General features: G+C 47.6%; 6 protein-coding genes across 6 annotated transcripts; 3 read left to right on the top strand and 3 right to left on the bottom strand.

Moving 5' to 3' along the window:
* Positions 1-231: 231 nt before the first annotated feature.
* DFJ58DRAFT_801538 (phosphatidylethanolamine-binding protein) lies at positions 232-2,087 on the bottom strand. The gene is made up of 7 exons (XM_041390884.1): positions 1,543-2,087; positions 1,421-1,494; positions 1,195-1,368; positions 1,067-1,145; positions 966-1,017; positions 622-917; positions 232-572 (listed from the first exon to the last, which is right to left on the bottom strand). The coding sequence occupies exons 1-7, from the start codon at positions 1,985-1,987 to the stop codon at positions 493-495; spliced, it is 1,200 nt and encodes a 399-aa protein (XP_041240979.1). The 5' UTR covers positions 1,988-2,087; the 3' UTR covers positions 232-492.
* Positions 2,088-2,173: 86 nt separating this feature from the next.
* On the bottom strand, positions 2,174-3,761 carry DFJ58DRAFT_706301 (FYVE zinc finger-domain-containing protein). The gene is made up of 5 exons (XM_041383727.1): positions 3,530-3,761; positions 3,381-3,475; positions 3,252-3,323; positions 2,573-3,197; positions 2,174-2,522 (listed from the first exon to the last, which is right to left on the bottom strand). Exons 1-5 carry the CDS (start codon positions 3,657-3,659, stop codon positions 2,446-2,448), a joined length of 999 nt encoding a protein of 332 aa, XP_041240978.1. The 5' UTR covers positions 3,660-3,761; the 3' UTR covers positions 2,174-2,445.
* Positions 3,762-4,201: 440 nt separating this feature from the next.
* DFJ58DRAFT_801531 (uncharacterized protein) lies at positions 4,202-7,682 on the bottom strand. Its single transcript, XM_041390883.1, has 10 exons — positions 7,256-7,682; positions 7,132-7,203; positions 6,925-6,987; positions 6,825-6,866; positions 6,714-6,773; positions 6,610-6,666; positions 6,517-6,558; positions 6,385-6,464; positions 5,969-6,330; positions 4,202-5,908 (listed from the first exon to the last, which is right to left on the bottom strand). The coding sequence occupies exons 1-10, from the start codon at positions 7,456-7,458 to the stop codon at positions 4,364-4,366; spliced, it is 2,526 nt and encodes an 841-aa protein (XP_041240977.1). The 5' UTR covers positions 7,459-7,682; the 3' UTR covers positions 4,202-4,363.
* Positions 7,683-7,729: 47 nt separating this feature from the next.
* Positions 7,730-9,137, top strand: DFJ58DRAFT_717548 (S-adenosyl-L-methionine-dependent methyltransferase; the record flags this gene model as incomplete). Its single annotated transcript, XM_041384365.1, has 7 exons — positions 7,730-7,766; positions 7,818-7,943; positions 8,010-8,233; positions 8,291-8,654; positions 8,703-8,761; positions 8,815-9,033; positions 9,084-9,137. 7 exons carry the CDS (start codon positions 7,730-7,732, stop codon positions 9,135-9,137), a joined length of 1,083 nt encoding a protein of 360 aa, XP_041240976.1.
* Positions 9,138-10,044: 907 nt separating this feature from the next.
* Positions 10,045-12,114, top strand: DFJ58DRAFT_801516 (thiolase-like protein). The gene is made up of 12 exons (XM_041390882.1): positions 10,045-10,169; positions 10,222-10,248; positions 10,302-10,341; positions 10,396-10,463; positions 10,508-10,853; positions 10,900-10,970; positions 11,011-11,031; positions 11,079-11,342; positions 11,390-11,464; positions 11,511-11,607; positions 11,736-11,892; positions 11,944-12,114. Exons 1-12 carry the CDS (start codon positions 10,107-10,109, stop codon positions 12,050-12,052), a joined length of 1,338 nt encoding a protein of 445 aa, XP_041240975.1. The 5' UTR covers positions 10,045-10,106; the 3' UTR covers positions 12,053-12,114.
* A 75-nt stretch (positions 12,115-12,189) lies between these two features.
* Positions 12,190-13,415, top strand: DFJ58DRAFT_513170 (NO signaling/Golgi transport ligand-binding domain-containing protein). Its single transcript, XM_041380766.1, has 5 exons — positions 12,190-12,654; positions 12,701-12,818; positions 12,869-12,961; positions 13,017-13,110; positions 13,168-13,415. The coding sequence occupies exons 1-5, from the start codon at positions 12,326-12,328 to the stop codon at positions 13,200-13,202; spliced, it is 669 nt and encodes a 222-aa protein (XP_041240974.1). The 5' UTR covers positions 12,190-12,325; the 3' UTR covers positions 13,203-13,415.
* The last annotated feature ends 46 nt before the right edge of the window (positions 13,416-13,461 follow it).

The raw sequence follows: 13,461 nt of genomic DNA, 5'->3' as shown, positions 1-13,461 counted from the left end.
ACTCAGACTTAAAGTTCACAAGGGATGTCGTTAGCTGGGCCGGAGCTCATTTTACAGCCCTTTGCAGAACGGTAGCCAGGCCCACGTACGAAAGAAAACATAAGTCGCCAAGCTAAGTCAAACCTCGAACTTTCAACTTCCGACAATGATCCATCCGCGGTAGTACTAGTACCATTGTTACTAGACATTACATACGCCAGAAATTCGTGCGATCCGATCGAACATTGCAATTGAAACAACGTCCTGTTTTCTGTTTTATCTTTGACGATTGGCATAGTGTTCCTGCAAACGCCTGTGATTATCAATATGCGTTATCTAGCCCGACTGATCGTGTATAAGTAATGCCTGAACACATGATGCTGAAGAATCGGTCTTTGTATAAAACAGATATGAATTCATCATGATCGTGTGGGAGGAACCAACGGGGATCACTTGGATTAATGTATAAGTATCGCTTCCCTGGTAATCACCGAGGGACACCCAGCCCAGTGGTTACACATACCGCCTCTTCCCCCTGAAATCCCCATATCGGTCTGCTTTGGGCATCCGCCCGAACTTCGGCTCCGCAGTTTCTGGAACGGCGTGAGCTCAGTTCGTGAAAGAGACTTTTGCAAAACTCACTGAGTATGTCCTTGTAAACCGCGGGAACTCCTTCACTCCAAACCTCTCGCCACATATGGGCACCTCCGCCAACATTCCTATCTAGGCCATATTTCTCCATAAATGCCCTTATATCAAAGCCTGCACGCTTGTCCTTCGCAATCATATGAATAGACAGACGGGAGTGTTGGGGGAGGAGTAAAATGGTATAGCGGTGATATGTAGTCCCACGTTGCGGGTGAGGAGGTATATAGACAGTATGGGTGTTCAGGTTTGGCACTGGAGAAGGAGAAACGCTCGAAAGAGGGATATTCGGTCTGAATAAGGGGTCAGCCGACGAAGTAAAGGGAGAGCCTATTGCTCACTGAAGCCAATGCAGATACGTTTGGAATGTTTGATTGGTCTCATCAGGAAAATCTGTGACTGGTATCAGTGCCGGTCACTGTGTAGTTTAACACTGACTGACCTGGATCGATCATCAAAAGAGTATATAGTCGCTCTTCTGGATGAAAGACGGTTGTATATATCTTAGGAGGCTCTACAGTCTAAGACATTATCAGCGGAATGAATGCTCGAATGACCTGCACTACACACCTGTTCTGGAAGAAGAAATACTCCTGGTTCAACGTGCTCGTAAACGGCTTTTGAAGCAGTAGCCTGAGTCCTTGTATTGGACTTTACTTTTGGGAAGTTGACCCGGAGGTCCAACGAGGGATGAATATCAGGTAAAACATCTGGCACAACCTTCATCTGGTGGATACGTTCCATCTACAAAATAGAAGATTGAGAAACATTACTGAACAGTTCGATGCATACTTACCAGTAAGTCTAATGCACCCTCTTTCCTCCACCGCTGCTCCAAGAGGTGTCTGTCGACGGCTTTGGACATGTCCGCTGAAGGACTGTGAATATGACGCGACGTCCAGTCATGGACTTGCTTACCCATTCCATTGGCACATTTCCACCTCACTTGAGGAAAATTTATCTCGCACTGCACTTCTAAAATTTTCAGCTTGTTCTCCAGCGCCAGCAACGCGTGCTGGTCAGGCTGAGGTGTCTCCTTTTCACGTGCAATGGCTCCCTCCAAAGCCTTTACTTCGTCCTTGAGCGCTATTGAATCCTCCCTGATGACCTTCAGTGCTTCATCGAACGCAGGAAGAACACCAAATGCGAGAGGCCTATTCCATTCACGCGGATGTTGCAGCGAAATTCTAGGCCGACGTGTTCTAATTGTTCGAGACTGCTTCTGCGGTGTCACGGGTTCTCCGGGTGACTGAGACTGTGAGCCGTCAGTGTCTACAGCCGTCGACGCGAGAGCTATTTGTTTTGTTGCACTTCGTCGTGCAAAACCAAGAGCTCGGGGTTGAAAGTGGCGTAGGGCTAGCATTACGACGGGATTATGCAGCCTACACCTTCGAAGAGAGGGTAGCGAGAACGAAGGCCCTTTAGCGAATTAAATTTCTCTTGAAGTTTAGATCTGATTCCAGAAAAGGAAACTTCTTGAAAGCTTTGCTCACCTGGCCCAGGCCTGAGTTCTGCACTGGCTGCCATCAGAGGCATACTTGGTATGATAAAACGAATGAATAGCAAGAGCGTATACAAATCGTATATATATATTAGGTATCAATCAAGTAATGGTATGGTAGATGCAGTGGGATATAGAAACACGATATAATAAATAACTGCAAGGACAACAAGTAGATTAGCATGGGGAAACACCAGACACTATGGACATAAGATTACGTATAAACAAGAGTCAAGAGTAGGAAACAGTTATGCACGATGAAGGAATACAACAGCTCACATGCACACGATATATACACCGATAACAACAAAACAGACAACCTAGAAAGTGGAGAAACATAAAGCAGTGCGGGAAAGACTAGCTGCAACCCGGTCCTGCCGGAATCGATATTGAAATTCTGCAATTTGACTCAGTACGGAGCGGCAAAGATACACGAGTGACACAAACCTCCATCTCGCACAACGGGATTCTGACAGCGACGACGTTCTTCTTGTTCTTCTCGTTCCATCTCAATTTCGTATGGTGCCTTGTACCCAGGTATCCGGACACCGATCTTGGGAGGTGAATGTTTTGGCTCCCAGCGGCCACCGCCTGTTGCCTTACAAATGATACTGGACCTCCGTAGTGGATATGCATCTAGTTCGCCGTATGATGGTTGGGGGACCTCGAATTCAGTAGGAGATAAGATCGAAGTGGGTAATGGAAGATGTCCGGTGCTGAAATGAGATGAGCTCCGGGCAACGCGGATGGGTCGAGAGGGGGGTGCTGGGCTGTCCACAGGAGATGCACAAACAGACGAATTAGGCGAAGGAGCTCTGGAATCTACCGGAGACTTGACAAGCATAGGAGTGGATGGTCTGCCATCTGGAGTACGAGGCGAATTGCAGCCGTAGATCTGGTCCCAACAGTCGTCGCAGACCTTCTGTACGAGAACTGGTGACGTTGGACTATCGTAATTTGAGACAGGCACGTTCCGCGGAGGATGAAGGAAATCAAGATTGGAGACGTCAAGCAAATGGGTTGAACGGGTGGTGCACTGGTGGCAAAAAACGCCACCGCACTTTCTGCAATGCTGTTATGTACAATTAACGTTTTGGACTAACTAAGATGTAAAACTCAAGCTCACATGACGCCGTTCAAGGACCGAGAACTTGATGTGGCAATAAAAATTATCACATGTAGTAGCGAGAGAATCAGGCTAAGTGTGGTAAGATCAGTATACTGAACAACGGAGTGTGTCAACATCGGACTGCACCTTCCAGAGGTTCCTTGGCAATAGAACTGCCAAATGTTCATTAATGCGTGGTGGTAAGGCAAGATAGAGGCGCGAGTCGGATGTTGGAGAAGAGCCTTTACAAAATCTGTCAGAACAAAAAGCCAACATGTTTCTCCCGAGAGTAATACCTTCGGCAAGAGAAGAGGCTTCAGAGGAGCATTCTGATTCATTAGAAGATGATGAGCCAGCGTAGGACATGGTAGAATGTGCCTTGGCAGCAAGGTTGGCAAGTACAGTAGCAACTTGAAGAACAGACATGACGAAAGAAACAGTGGTGAAGAAAATAATATAGGGATTAAATGTGACGTGCAGGCCGCAATACCGAATTCATCTTTTCCGTTGCGACAAGTTATATCGAATCCCCATCATTGTCGTGGGAATCTCTTGGGAACAACGGCGCTATTTCGAACCTTGAAAAATTGTACACTTCTAGTATATTGTAATTAGCCGACCCTTGCGACAACCTCGACTGGAGCCGCTCAACGCCGCTCGAACGGGCTTCTTATCATTGGAGGATTCGGTGGAAACGAACGAAAGCCAAATCCATTTCATAACGTATACCAATGCCACGGAGTTTCATGTAGTGTCCATCGAAATGACTCATCCGGGCAAATCCTTGGGAACCAAACCTTACTCGAGAGCTGCATCATGTTGGTTTCTTTATGTAAGTTGATATCTTCCGGCCGCTCTTCCCAGCGCAATCATTTATGACAGTGTGTAATATACAGGCCACGTACTGAGTAGCGCCGGGGCCATCTTCAATGTTTATCCGCCATTTAAAGGCTTGGAGTCATTGCAGATTATAGAAATTGCGACTCATCATTGTAAGTAAATACAATTGTTCATACATAGAGTGTTGCATGTTTCCAATAAACACAATGGGTGTGACAAGTAGGGTAAACCTCAAAAGCAGCTAAAGCTAAAAGCAGTACATACAATCTCACGGAAGCACAAGCGAATGATTAACCACGGCGTCCTCCTCTCGCGCTGTCAAAATGATCGTCCAGAAACCGTCCGCAGCCTGGCCCGCGTCGCGAATTCTTCGCAGCCAGTGGAGATTCTGCGAGACGCCCGACAGGGTTGAAATTACGACCAATTGGTGTAATGTCAGGGCCAGACGAGAGATGGGTAATTGGAAGTTGCGAATCATCTTCTGCACCTCCCACCGGATGGTGTCCAAAGCGACGGTTTGACATGCCCTCGCTAGGTCTAGTGGGCGTGTGGAACAGCTCAGGACCGCGTCCTTGCCAAAAATTATTCTTTGGTGTTGCAAAGGGGGCACCAAACCTGATGCCGCGTGAAGGTGTCGATGTTGGATCAAATGGAGATTCGTCAGCCATAAATGGCTCAGCGCAACCAGGCGTCGCTGTGTATACACGAACACTTTGAGAGGAGTGTTGGGGTGTCTGTGGACCAGGCTGGGAAGATGTTTCATCCCAGGAAGAACCGGAGGAAAAATAAGGGCCCGCCCTGCGGGCGGGTGGAGTCATGGGTGGCCGTGAAGAGCTGCTCCATGGGACTACTGGCGAAGGGTTAAAGCCCGCGTGAAAGAAGGGTGGGTCGTAGCTTTTATCATGCCTCAGCTTCTCTTCAGTTGGCACGAACGTTGGCTCGAATGACGGCAGGATATCTGGAGGGGGTGTTTTAGCACAACTACCACAAAACCAGGGATCTTCCTCCCTGCCCAATTCTGCGATACTTCGAATGCCAATGCACTGTAGGTGGTACCAAGTATGGCATCCGTCACATTGAACCAACTCTCGGCCATCATCACTGCCTCGACAAATACAAACAATTTCATCATCAATGTCATCGTCTGTGGATTTGCGCTGCGCTCGTCTGAACGAGAACTGCCTAATTGATCGCTTCGATAGCAATGCAGTTCTGGCATCAGCTGGATCGCTCGGAACAACAGATACCGTGGTTAGACCACGATTTCGATTCTGTGAACGAGCGAGAAGAGGGTACGTTTTGCCTCTGCCGCTACCGAACCCGGGATGCACTGTTTGATTCTGAAACAAACTCTCTTCGTCGTCTTCATCATCCGAATCCCGGCTAAGGAAATTTTCGATGTACCGCAAGCGTTGTTCCTCCTCCATTTTGGAATAATCGTCGCACTGCTCCGAACGCAAGCGCCACGGAAATTGGGTGTCTGGCCAGTTTGGAACATCAACAGTTGCTTCCGACTGCAAAGGCAAGGTACTCTGGTCCTTTGATTCGTCCATGGAAGGCGTCTTCTTCTTTTTCCGGTAACGCTTCTTCTTCGATGGGCTTAGTTTATTTGGACTGGGTGGATCAGATGGTCTAATATCCATCAAGACTCTACCATATCCTTCCACCTCAACTGGAGCTAGCTGTGACCGTGAGGAGGAGACTTGGGAGAAATTCCGGAATGCAAGCAATCTGTTCTGTTGGCGGAGCTCCTGCTCGCTGACCAAAGGAAGTGCTTCAGGTTCTCCAGAAGGATCCGGGTCCCCAGGATCCGCAGGTCGCTGCAAGTCTGTGCGCTGAATGGTGAAGTAGTGAGAGGGTCAGCATGCCTGAGGCCAGCTGGAACCAGTACGTACATAACGATCGTACCCCCCTGCCATCAAACTTTCTTCAAAGCTTTCGTCAGAAGTTTGCTGAAATAACATCAACCGCCGGCCTTTGATAGGACTCTCCGTTACTCCGATCGTTGCGGCGGCTCTCTGTCCTTCTATGCCGTCTACATCAAGAGGGGACGGTGACTCTATACGCTTTGCACGCTTGAGGTAATCAGGCCTCCGTGCCTCCGCTTCTCGTGTGAGGCTGATCCGATTCTCTAACACCTGTGCACGAATTCGAGCCATCTCCCCTCCGACCTCTTCGGTCAGTTCCTGTGATGTGGGAGGTGGTGAAAAAATGCTGTTGGGCGGAGGTGCGAAGTCGGTAGATGAAGCTTGAGATGCTGGACGCTTTCTATTTGAGGTGGTATTCTTGACCTCCACTGATTGGTGCGTACTGAATGCGTTATCTTGTGCAACAGACATGCGAGGACGGAGAGAATCTTCTGCTGTGCCCTCGACGGGTTCATTTGCAGAACTATGAAAGTGCTCAGTATTACGACGTAGTCGGCATTTGTAAATAAACCAACCTTGTGGACGGCGTTCTTCTTGCAATACGAGGGGGCGAGTGACTAATGGGATTCAGCAACATTCAGGAAAATGTACCTATAAGGTATATGTACCTTCTCTTATTGTTCTTTCCGTGAGGTCCGTTTGCGCGAGAACGAACAACGAGTGGGCTGAATCTAAGCACAATGACTACACATAAGGCCAAATGAAGACATACCTAGAATCTGGCGTGATCATTTTATGGGGCCTAAATGTTGGAGAAGAAGCAGCAGGATACCTACATCATATATCTAGTTCACACTGAATTAAACCAGTCAGTTACACTCACGGGATAGAGCTAAAATCTGTGGGCAGAACGTCCTCCAGCAAGCTGTACAAGATGATTACTCCTACTTTGTTTCCTATAAGAAGTTAAATGACATACTCACATTTGACCTTTGAGACCAATATTGCGTGAACTCGACTGCCCATATGCACCAAGATTACTAGGGCTGTAAAAAGAGTAAAGTTAGCGTCATTGCATGGACTCGCGTATCAAGTTTCCTTGAGTGAGTGAAAATCAAAGAGTTGCATGTTTGCAAACGCCTCTTGCGACAGCGAACAGATAGGGTGAATATCAAAGCGGATATGCTCACCTTAGCGGCGTAGGAAGATGTACATGTTGACTTGAAAAGGGAGGTAACAAGCCATTTACGGGCCTTGTTGGACTACCAGGCGTGTCAAATCACGTATCCGTACTCGTATGTGCCATGTACTCACCTAGCATCGCCCGATGATGCACGCCCCCTCTCCGTGTGCTCATTCGTTGAACCAGGGGTTTGGTGGTATGTGAGGTGCGAGAGCCACATTGTATCTGTCATATCTCCGGGTGTCCTCAGCACGCTACCCTGCGGCATACTACTTGCTTTCACAGGAGGTGCGACCTCGTTGCTCGTTTTTGCGGATTTGTCAGACATAGCCATGGGACTCTAGCTGCCGCCTCAGGGATGCGCCAAGGATCGGAAACAGGAACAAGAGCTCTGAAAGATCGATCGGACTAACAAGATTCGGCAGGCTCTTCCTTTTTGTCTTGAACAGCTCTTCACAACTGGATTGGAAAGAGATTAAGGGTGGACTTGCAGACAAATGAGTCCATCTTCTAATTAGTTTACAACCCTTGACGATTACATAACCACAGGTTGATCCGGAAGTTGTCAGTGTCACTTCACACATCACTTGCGATTGAACTCGGTCATGCCCGTGCGGGCCATTGAGTTTTATAGTGGCATAGGTGCTTCATGGGTATCGATGCGATCGAGCCTTTCTTAAAGTCACTTCTTAGGTGGCCTGCATCTTGCACTTCGCCAAAGTCGTGTGGCTTGTTCCCCTGTGAAAGCGTTCGACTGGGATCAAACTGCATGTCAGGTATATGCATCTAACTATGGCGCCAAAATAATCTCCAGGGTAGGTCAATCTCTGATGCATTGATTCTGGCATTGACCTGCGTGAGGTCATGTGTTCCTTTCATAGACAGACATATCAACCCTTTCTGCGGTAGATCTTTTATATCTGCATGCTGACGTCTGGCTCCTATCCCCGTCGTGCCAACCCTATACCATCTTGAACCCTGCTGCTAGAGGAGAGGCAGATCCTAGAGCGAAGTCGTTTCTTCATCTGATCGATCATGTTTTGCCGGACCTTGCTGCCCAGGATTCGCAGCCTCGCTACATACTCATCGAGAACGTAGTGGGCTTCCAGGTCAGTCGACTTCATCCCACGGCACATATTGTCCAATCTTGATGTGTCATTTGAAAGGACTCGATTACAAGGAGACGTTTAGTTGATACCCTCCAACGGCTCGGCTACGTTGTTGCTGAGTTTCTTCTCACTCCTGTACAGTTTGGCATTCCCAATTCGCGACTGAGATACTACCTTCTTGCGAAATTATCCCCCCTCCGGTTCTCAGGCCTTTATGAATCTCACTTCGATCGAATTCACGAGACGATACCAGGAACTGCATTAGACGTTCCTGTACACTCGTTACGCGAATATTTGGACCCTGCACACGAGGATGGAATTTTTCTACGTCACAGCATCCCCGATCGCGTCCTTTCGAAGTGGGGTCGTTTGTTCGACATCGTACTACCATCTGGTCGGCGGACCTGTTGTTTCACGAGGGGTTTGTTTGCTCTAGCGCTGACTATCTCATTTACCAATTTTACCCTAGGTTATACCCGACTTGTTGAGCGTGCAGGTTCCATACTCCAGGTGAATGAGGACCTTGACGTGAGTTTATAGGTGCAATGTTGAAACTTAAATTTCGGACTGAAGTAAGGCAGACCACCGAGGTCTTTGACAGGTTTCTTGAAGCTCGATCGCGGGGAGATGTAGACGCTGTTCGCATCCTAGATCAGCTACACCTTCGGTATTTTACTCCCAGCGAACTCTTGAAGATCTTTCGATTCGAGGAGCCAAAGTCCAATCAACAGTTTCTGTGGCCACCCACCATATCTCTGAAATCACAGTACCGGCTCATTGGCAATAGCATCAATGTGGAAGTGAGTGAACGTTCTTTGATACAAGAAAGTTTTGGCAATTCCCCATATAGGTCGTGCGACACCTGATTGATTATCTTTTTGATGGTGATGAATTCACAACGTGATTATGAACATCTCTTGCTCTTTTATTCCACTTGCTTGATAGCAGCATTGGTTTCATGGACTCACATTGGCCTTACTCTCGGTCTCTCTCGGCCAGAGCCCAGAGCCGCAGAAATATGCCTTGGTTCCGCACCTACAATCGGGCTGGTCTAAGGTTCAGCTTCAAGGTCTAGTTCACCAGCGTAGTGTACTATATTGAGGTGTCTGGTTGTACGTGGTCTGCTCAAGAGAGGGTGTCCAGCCGCTCACATTTAAAGACGAGTAATGCCATGCCTGATGCTATCCGAATTCATACCACATTTTGCCATGTATTGTCTCGAATGCCCGGGTGTGTGGCATCCTGCTTTGCTACTCACCGGTACTCACCCCACACTCTGCGTCCGAAATGTCCTGATTAACATTAGATCGTGCAAGACCCAAGTACTATCCATAGAGCACGTGTCCGCTGGCCGAGGAACAAGGCCGAGCCAATATCCTCGTCATTTATTATCGCAGCGACTAAGTGAGACTACCTATGACACAGCTTCAAGTTGGAATCTTCAATTTTTTTGGTCTCGTCGCACAGGATGTACATATTCTTAGCTATAGTATGACAGTGAATAAACACCTTGGCCCGGGCCGCCTTGTATCAAATGGTTGTGATATACTAATTCAAATTGGATTCGGAGTTTGGTGCTCAAGCGCCGCCACGGTTACCGTAATACAGGCTACCAAGGGAGGGATCAGATTTCGGATCATCCAGCGCTGGCAACACCATTAATGGACGTAGTAGACCACAGAAATCAAGTGCAACACAAATTTCAAGTGCTTTGTCGAAGAATGCCGAGGACCGGTTTCGGCTTCTAAGTTACCGGACAGTCCTATATATAATTATTGGTTCCGTGGTGAGTAGTAGTAGTACTACTAGTAGTGCAGTGACCCGTCTCCCATCTTTCGTTCACACCTGACGCATCGTGACGCAGCAATTCAACATGCCTCAGAAAAAGTTCCAGAGGACTTTCATCGTCGGCTGTGGATGCACGGCATTCATCAAGGTCAATAATTCAATATTGTCAGTCCTTAGCATTCAATTCATTCGATACCCAGCCTAGAGGCCAGAGAACAACGGAGGATGTAAGTAGAATTAGTACAAGAAATGGATGGTGTTCGATTCCATTCATGTATAGATGGGACTTGAAGCAGGCACAAAGGCGCTCCTCGATGCTGGTGAGTTACGCATGAAGAGACAATTTGTTCAAAATCGTAATTCGAACTTCCTAGGTATCACATATGATGCAGTGCAAACCGCATTCGTGGGTCACTGCTACGGTGATTCTACAAGTGGTCAAGTATGGCACTCCTCAATTCTGTTTTACGATGCTAATTGGTGCAGCGAGCTCTTTACGGCCTTGGAATGACCGGGATTCCCATCACCAACGTGAATAATAATTGTTCGACTGGAAGTACCGCACTTTTCCATGCAAACAATGCTGTAAAGTCAGGCCTGGTCGACTGTGCCCTCGCGTTGGGCTTTGAGCGTATGGCAGCGGGTAGTCTCGGAACCAACTTCCCCGACAGGCCACCACCCACTATTTTGTTTGCTAAGCGGACCATGGACCTTGAAAAGACCTTAACTTCTGGAACAAACTTTGGTCCAGGTGCCCCGCGAATGTTTGGTAACGCAGGACAAGAATATATGGACAAATTCGGTGCCGAAGTCAAACATTTGGCCATGATAGGTATCGTGCGGCATTCGTATTAAAAATGTGTTTTCATGTATTCTAGCCGCAAAGAATCACGCACACTCCGTCAAGAACCCATACTCACAGTTCCGTAACGGGTGGACGGTTGAACAAGTCCTACAGGCACCTAAAATCACCTGCCCAACTCACGAAGTTCATGTGCAGTCCTACATCGGTGATGGTACTCCCGCTTTCAAATATTTGGCGCTCACTATGCATTAGGATGGTGCAGCCTGCTGTATCGTCGCATCAGAAGACTTTGTGCATGCCCATGGATTGGAGAATCAATCCATTGAAATAGTTGCGCAAGGCCTTGAGACGGACGACCCTGCTGCGTATGATACTGAAAGCGCTATGGAGGTCGCCGGTTACGGGATGTCGAAACGATGTGCAGACAAAGTATTTAAAGACGCTGGCTTTGCCGACGGTGAAGGGCGTGACTTGGTTGGCGTGGTCGAGCTGCATGACTGTTTTTCCGCAAATGAAGTAAGTCCGCCTTTCCTCACATAGTCTGGCGCATGACCCTCCCTTAGCTCATCACATATCCTGCCCTTGGACTTTGCGCCCTTGATGAGGCCCATAAGATGGTTGAAAGGGGTGATAACACGGTCAGAGTGTCCTCTTCCAATTCGGCAGTAACTGAACCTTCTGTAGTACGGCGGCAAGTATGTTGTAAACCCGAGCGGTGGTCTTGAAGCCAAAGGACACCCACTCGGGGCTACTGGTCTGGGTATGCATTTCTATATTGCAAGTGAGTAGCATTTGATTATGTTGGCGATATTGTTCTCATATCACTTTGGCAGTGCAATTGCGCAATTGTTCGTGTGGCAATTAATACGTTTCTTTTTCGTGGTCTTCCTAATGCAGTTAATGTTTTAGTGGCAGGACCTATGCAAGCACCTGGCTTATTCGACATTCCGGACAAGCGGGGAAAATTTGGTCTTGTTCACAACATTGGTATTGGAGGTGCAGTCGTCGTCAGTCTACTCCGCAGGCCCGAGTTTTACAAAGCTGGGGGTATCGACGGCCAGGCTAGGTAAACATACTCTTATTTGAATATAGTCCACTAACCTACATGGTATATCAGGCTAGGATACAATCACGCTATTGAATGCCGGCCTGTTACGCTTGCAGATGTCGACAAAGTTAAGTCAAAGAAATCATCGAAGTTTGTCCTTCAGCATGCAAAACTTTGAAGAACACATCAGCGTGAAGTTTATGATGTATTTGCATATCTGTAGCTTTTTTGTGTTATCAAGTACGATCCAATGGATTTTAAATTTCAATGAAGTAGATGATATTTTGGTGGACGTGAGATTCGGTGAGAAACAGGCTAAGTTATTTTCTGTATGTATGTACTTACATAAGAGTCGAGATGTACCTCAGGCTGTCCAATTAGCATTTGTGGGTCTGCCTTCTTTCTGTCCGAAGTTCCTATTGCACGACATATTACTCGAAACTCTCTTCAAATGCAGGCAGCACCGGCCAGTGCCCTCAGCGCCCTTGCTGACCCTCCTGCTCGAATGGTCGATGGTGCAGCCATGGACTACTTATTGATCGAAGCTGTGAATGCCCTTCGTGTCTCATCAGCAGTCGCTTCTGCTCGAGCAAAAAAAATCGAGCGTGACATGGTTGAAGCTGGGTTGGTTCCACCACCGCCACCCGCCAAACAACAGAATCCAAGAGACAGCGCTAGTAGCACGTCAGGTAAGATATCAGGGCCTGCGGATGAGGATGAGGGGGTGAGGTCTAGGCTGGAAGCTATCGGTATGCATGTTGGGGGTAACTTTGCGGAGAGGTACGGTGTTTCAAAGGCAATGCTTTGCATCCTAATTGCCTCCAAGGCTTTGCCGCGATCGCCCATTATTCAGCGACTCCCTGGACGTTATCAAGTTTGTTTGCAAGGATCTTTGGGTCTCTTGCTGGGACAAACAAGTCGACAACTTACGTACAAATCACAGAGTAAGCAATTGATATATAACTTCAGGAATTTGGCATTGAAATATTCGTAGGGGGTCTATGTTCTTCAAGATAATGCCTTTAAGCCAATTTCTCGAATTTCCTCATGGGAGGGTCGACAAGAAGCCCTTAAGCGAGCCAAGCTGGTATGTCAACAGTTTGTATTGATCATACTTCTATAAGCTTTGACGTGTCTCAAAGTATGTCGCACTTCCTGCTGGAATTATTCGGGGTGCATTGTCTCGAATTGGGTTTCAAGGGACGGTGGTTCCTGAAATCACCACTCTACCTCAGTGTACGCAATCTTTTGAATATCGTGGTTCATAGTGCCGAGCTGACGATCATCAATCAGGCACCTTCCAGATTAAGCTACCAAAAAACACATGAAGCTATAACACTATCTCAGCGTTAATCCATGCTAGCCCAAGTTGTGAAGTGGACTGCTGAACTCGAATCCCGTTGCTGAAAGCTCAGTTGAACGGTTGAAGGTGTCGGAGTCATCAAGTGGTGAGATGGACATCAAGTAGGCAATGTGGTTCAAAGGAAGAGTCGGGTCTTGCGTCAGCTGTTATCGAGTTTCTGGCCACAAACTTCTCTCCACATTGATCTCCTTCTACCAGATTAATTTGTTCACGAACGAGGACAT

Source organism: Suillus subalutaceus (genome assembly GCF_016647625.1).
Source record: "Suillus subalutaceus strain FC151 chromosome Unknown DFJ58scaffold_97, whole genome shotgun sequence".
Classification (NCBI taxonomy): domain Eukaryota; kingdom Fungi; phylum Basidiomycota; class Agaricomycetes; order Boletales; family Suillaceae; genus Suillus; species Suillus subalutaceus.
The sequence above is the reverse complement of the archived record's forward strand: the minus strand, read 5'-3'. Positions and strand labels throughout refer to the sequence as shown.

What these genes read in the sequence shown, in the direction of transcription:
- DFJ58DRAFT_801538 (XM_041390884.1), bottom strand. Translation starts at nt 1,987, where the DNA reads ATGCTAGCCCTACGCCACTTTCAACCCCGAGCTCTTGGTTTTGCACGA. An exon ending in TATTTCTTCTTCCAGAACAG is followed by an intron (nt 1,146 to 1,194) that starts GTGTGTAGTGCA and finishes ATAATGTCTTAG; the next exon opens with ACTGTAGAGCCTCCTAAGAT. An exon ending in TCTTTTGATGATCGATCCAG is followed by an intron (nt 1,018 to 1,066) that starts GTCAGTCAGTGT and finishes TACCAGTCACAG; the next exon opens with ATTTTCCTGATGAGACCAAT.
- DFJ58DRAFT_801531 (XM_041390883.1), bottom strand. Translation starts at nt 7,458, where the DNA reads ATGGCTATGTCTGACAAATCCGCAAAAACGAGCAACGAGGTCGCACCT. An exon ending in GCATCATCGGGCGATGCTAG is followed by an intron (nt 7,204 to 7,255) that starts GTGAGTACATGG and finishes CACGCCTGGTAG; the next exon opens with TCCAACAAGGCCCGTAAATG. An exon ending in GGAAAGAACAATAAGAGAAG is followed by an intron (nt 6,559 to 6,609) that starts GTACATATACCT and finishes GAATCCCATTAG; the next exon opens with TCACTCGCCCCCTCGTATTG.
- DFJ58DRAFT_706301 (XM_041383727.1), bottom strand. Translation starts at nt 3,659, where the DNA reads ATGTCTGTTCTTCAAGTTGCTACTGTACTTGCCAACCTTGCTGCCAAG. An exon ending in AGCCTCTTCTCTTGCCGAAG is followed by an intron (nt 3,476 to 3,529) that starts GTATTACTCTCG and finishes GATTTTGTAAAG; the next exon opens with GCTCTTCTCCAACATCCGAC. An exon ending in CGGTCCTTGAACGGCGTCAT is followed by an intron (nt 3,198 to 3,251) that starts GTGAGCTTGAGT and finishes TGTACATAACAG; the next exon opens with CATTGCAGAAAGTGCGGTGG.
- DFJ58DRAFT_801516 (XM_041390882.1), top strand. Translation starts at nt 10,107, where the DNA reads ATGCCTCAGAAAAAGTTCCAGAGGACTTTCATCGTCGGCTGTGGATGC. An exon ending in GCCAGAGAACAACGGAGGAT is followed by an intron (nt 10,249 to 10,301) that starts GTAAGTAGAATT and finishes ATTCATGTATAG; the next exon opens with ATGGGACTTGAAGCAGGCAC. An exon ending in TCATGTGCAGTCCTACATCG is followed by an intron (nt 11,032 to 11,078) that starts GTGATGGTACTC and finishes ACTATGCATTAG; the next exon opens with GATGGTGCAGCCTGCTGTAT.
- DFJ58DRAFT_513170 (XM_041380766.1), top strand. Translation starts at nt 12,326, where the DNA reads ATGCAGGCAGCACCGGCCAGTGCCCTCAGCGCCCTTGCTGACCCTCCT. An exon ending in GGGGGTAACTTTGCGGAGAG is followed by an intron (nt 12,655 to 12,700) that starts GTACGGTGTTTC and finishes ATTGCCTCCAAG; the next exon opens with GCTTTGCCGCGATCGCCCAT. An exon ending in ACTTACGTACAAATCACAGA is followed by an intron (nt 12,819 to 12,868) that starts GTAAGCAATTGA and finishes AAATATTCGTAG; the next exon opens with GGGGTCTATGTTCTTCAAGA.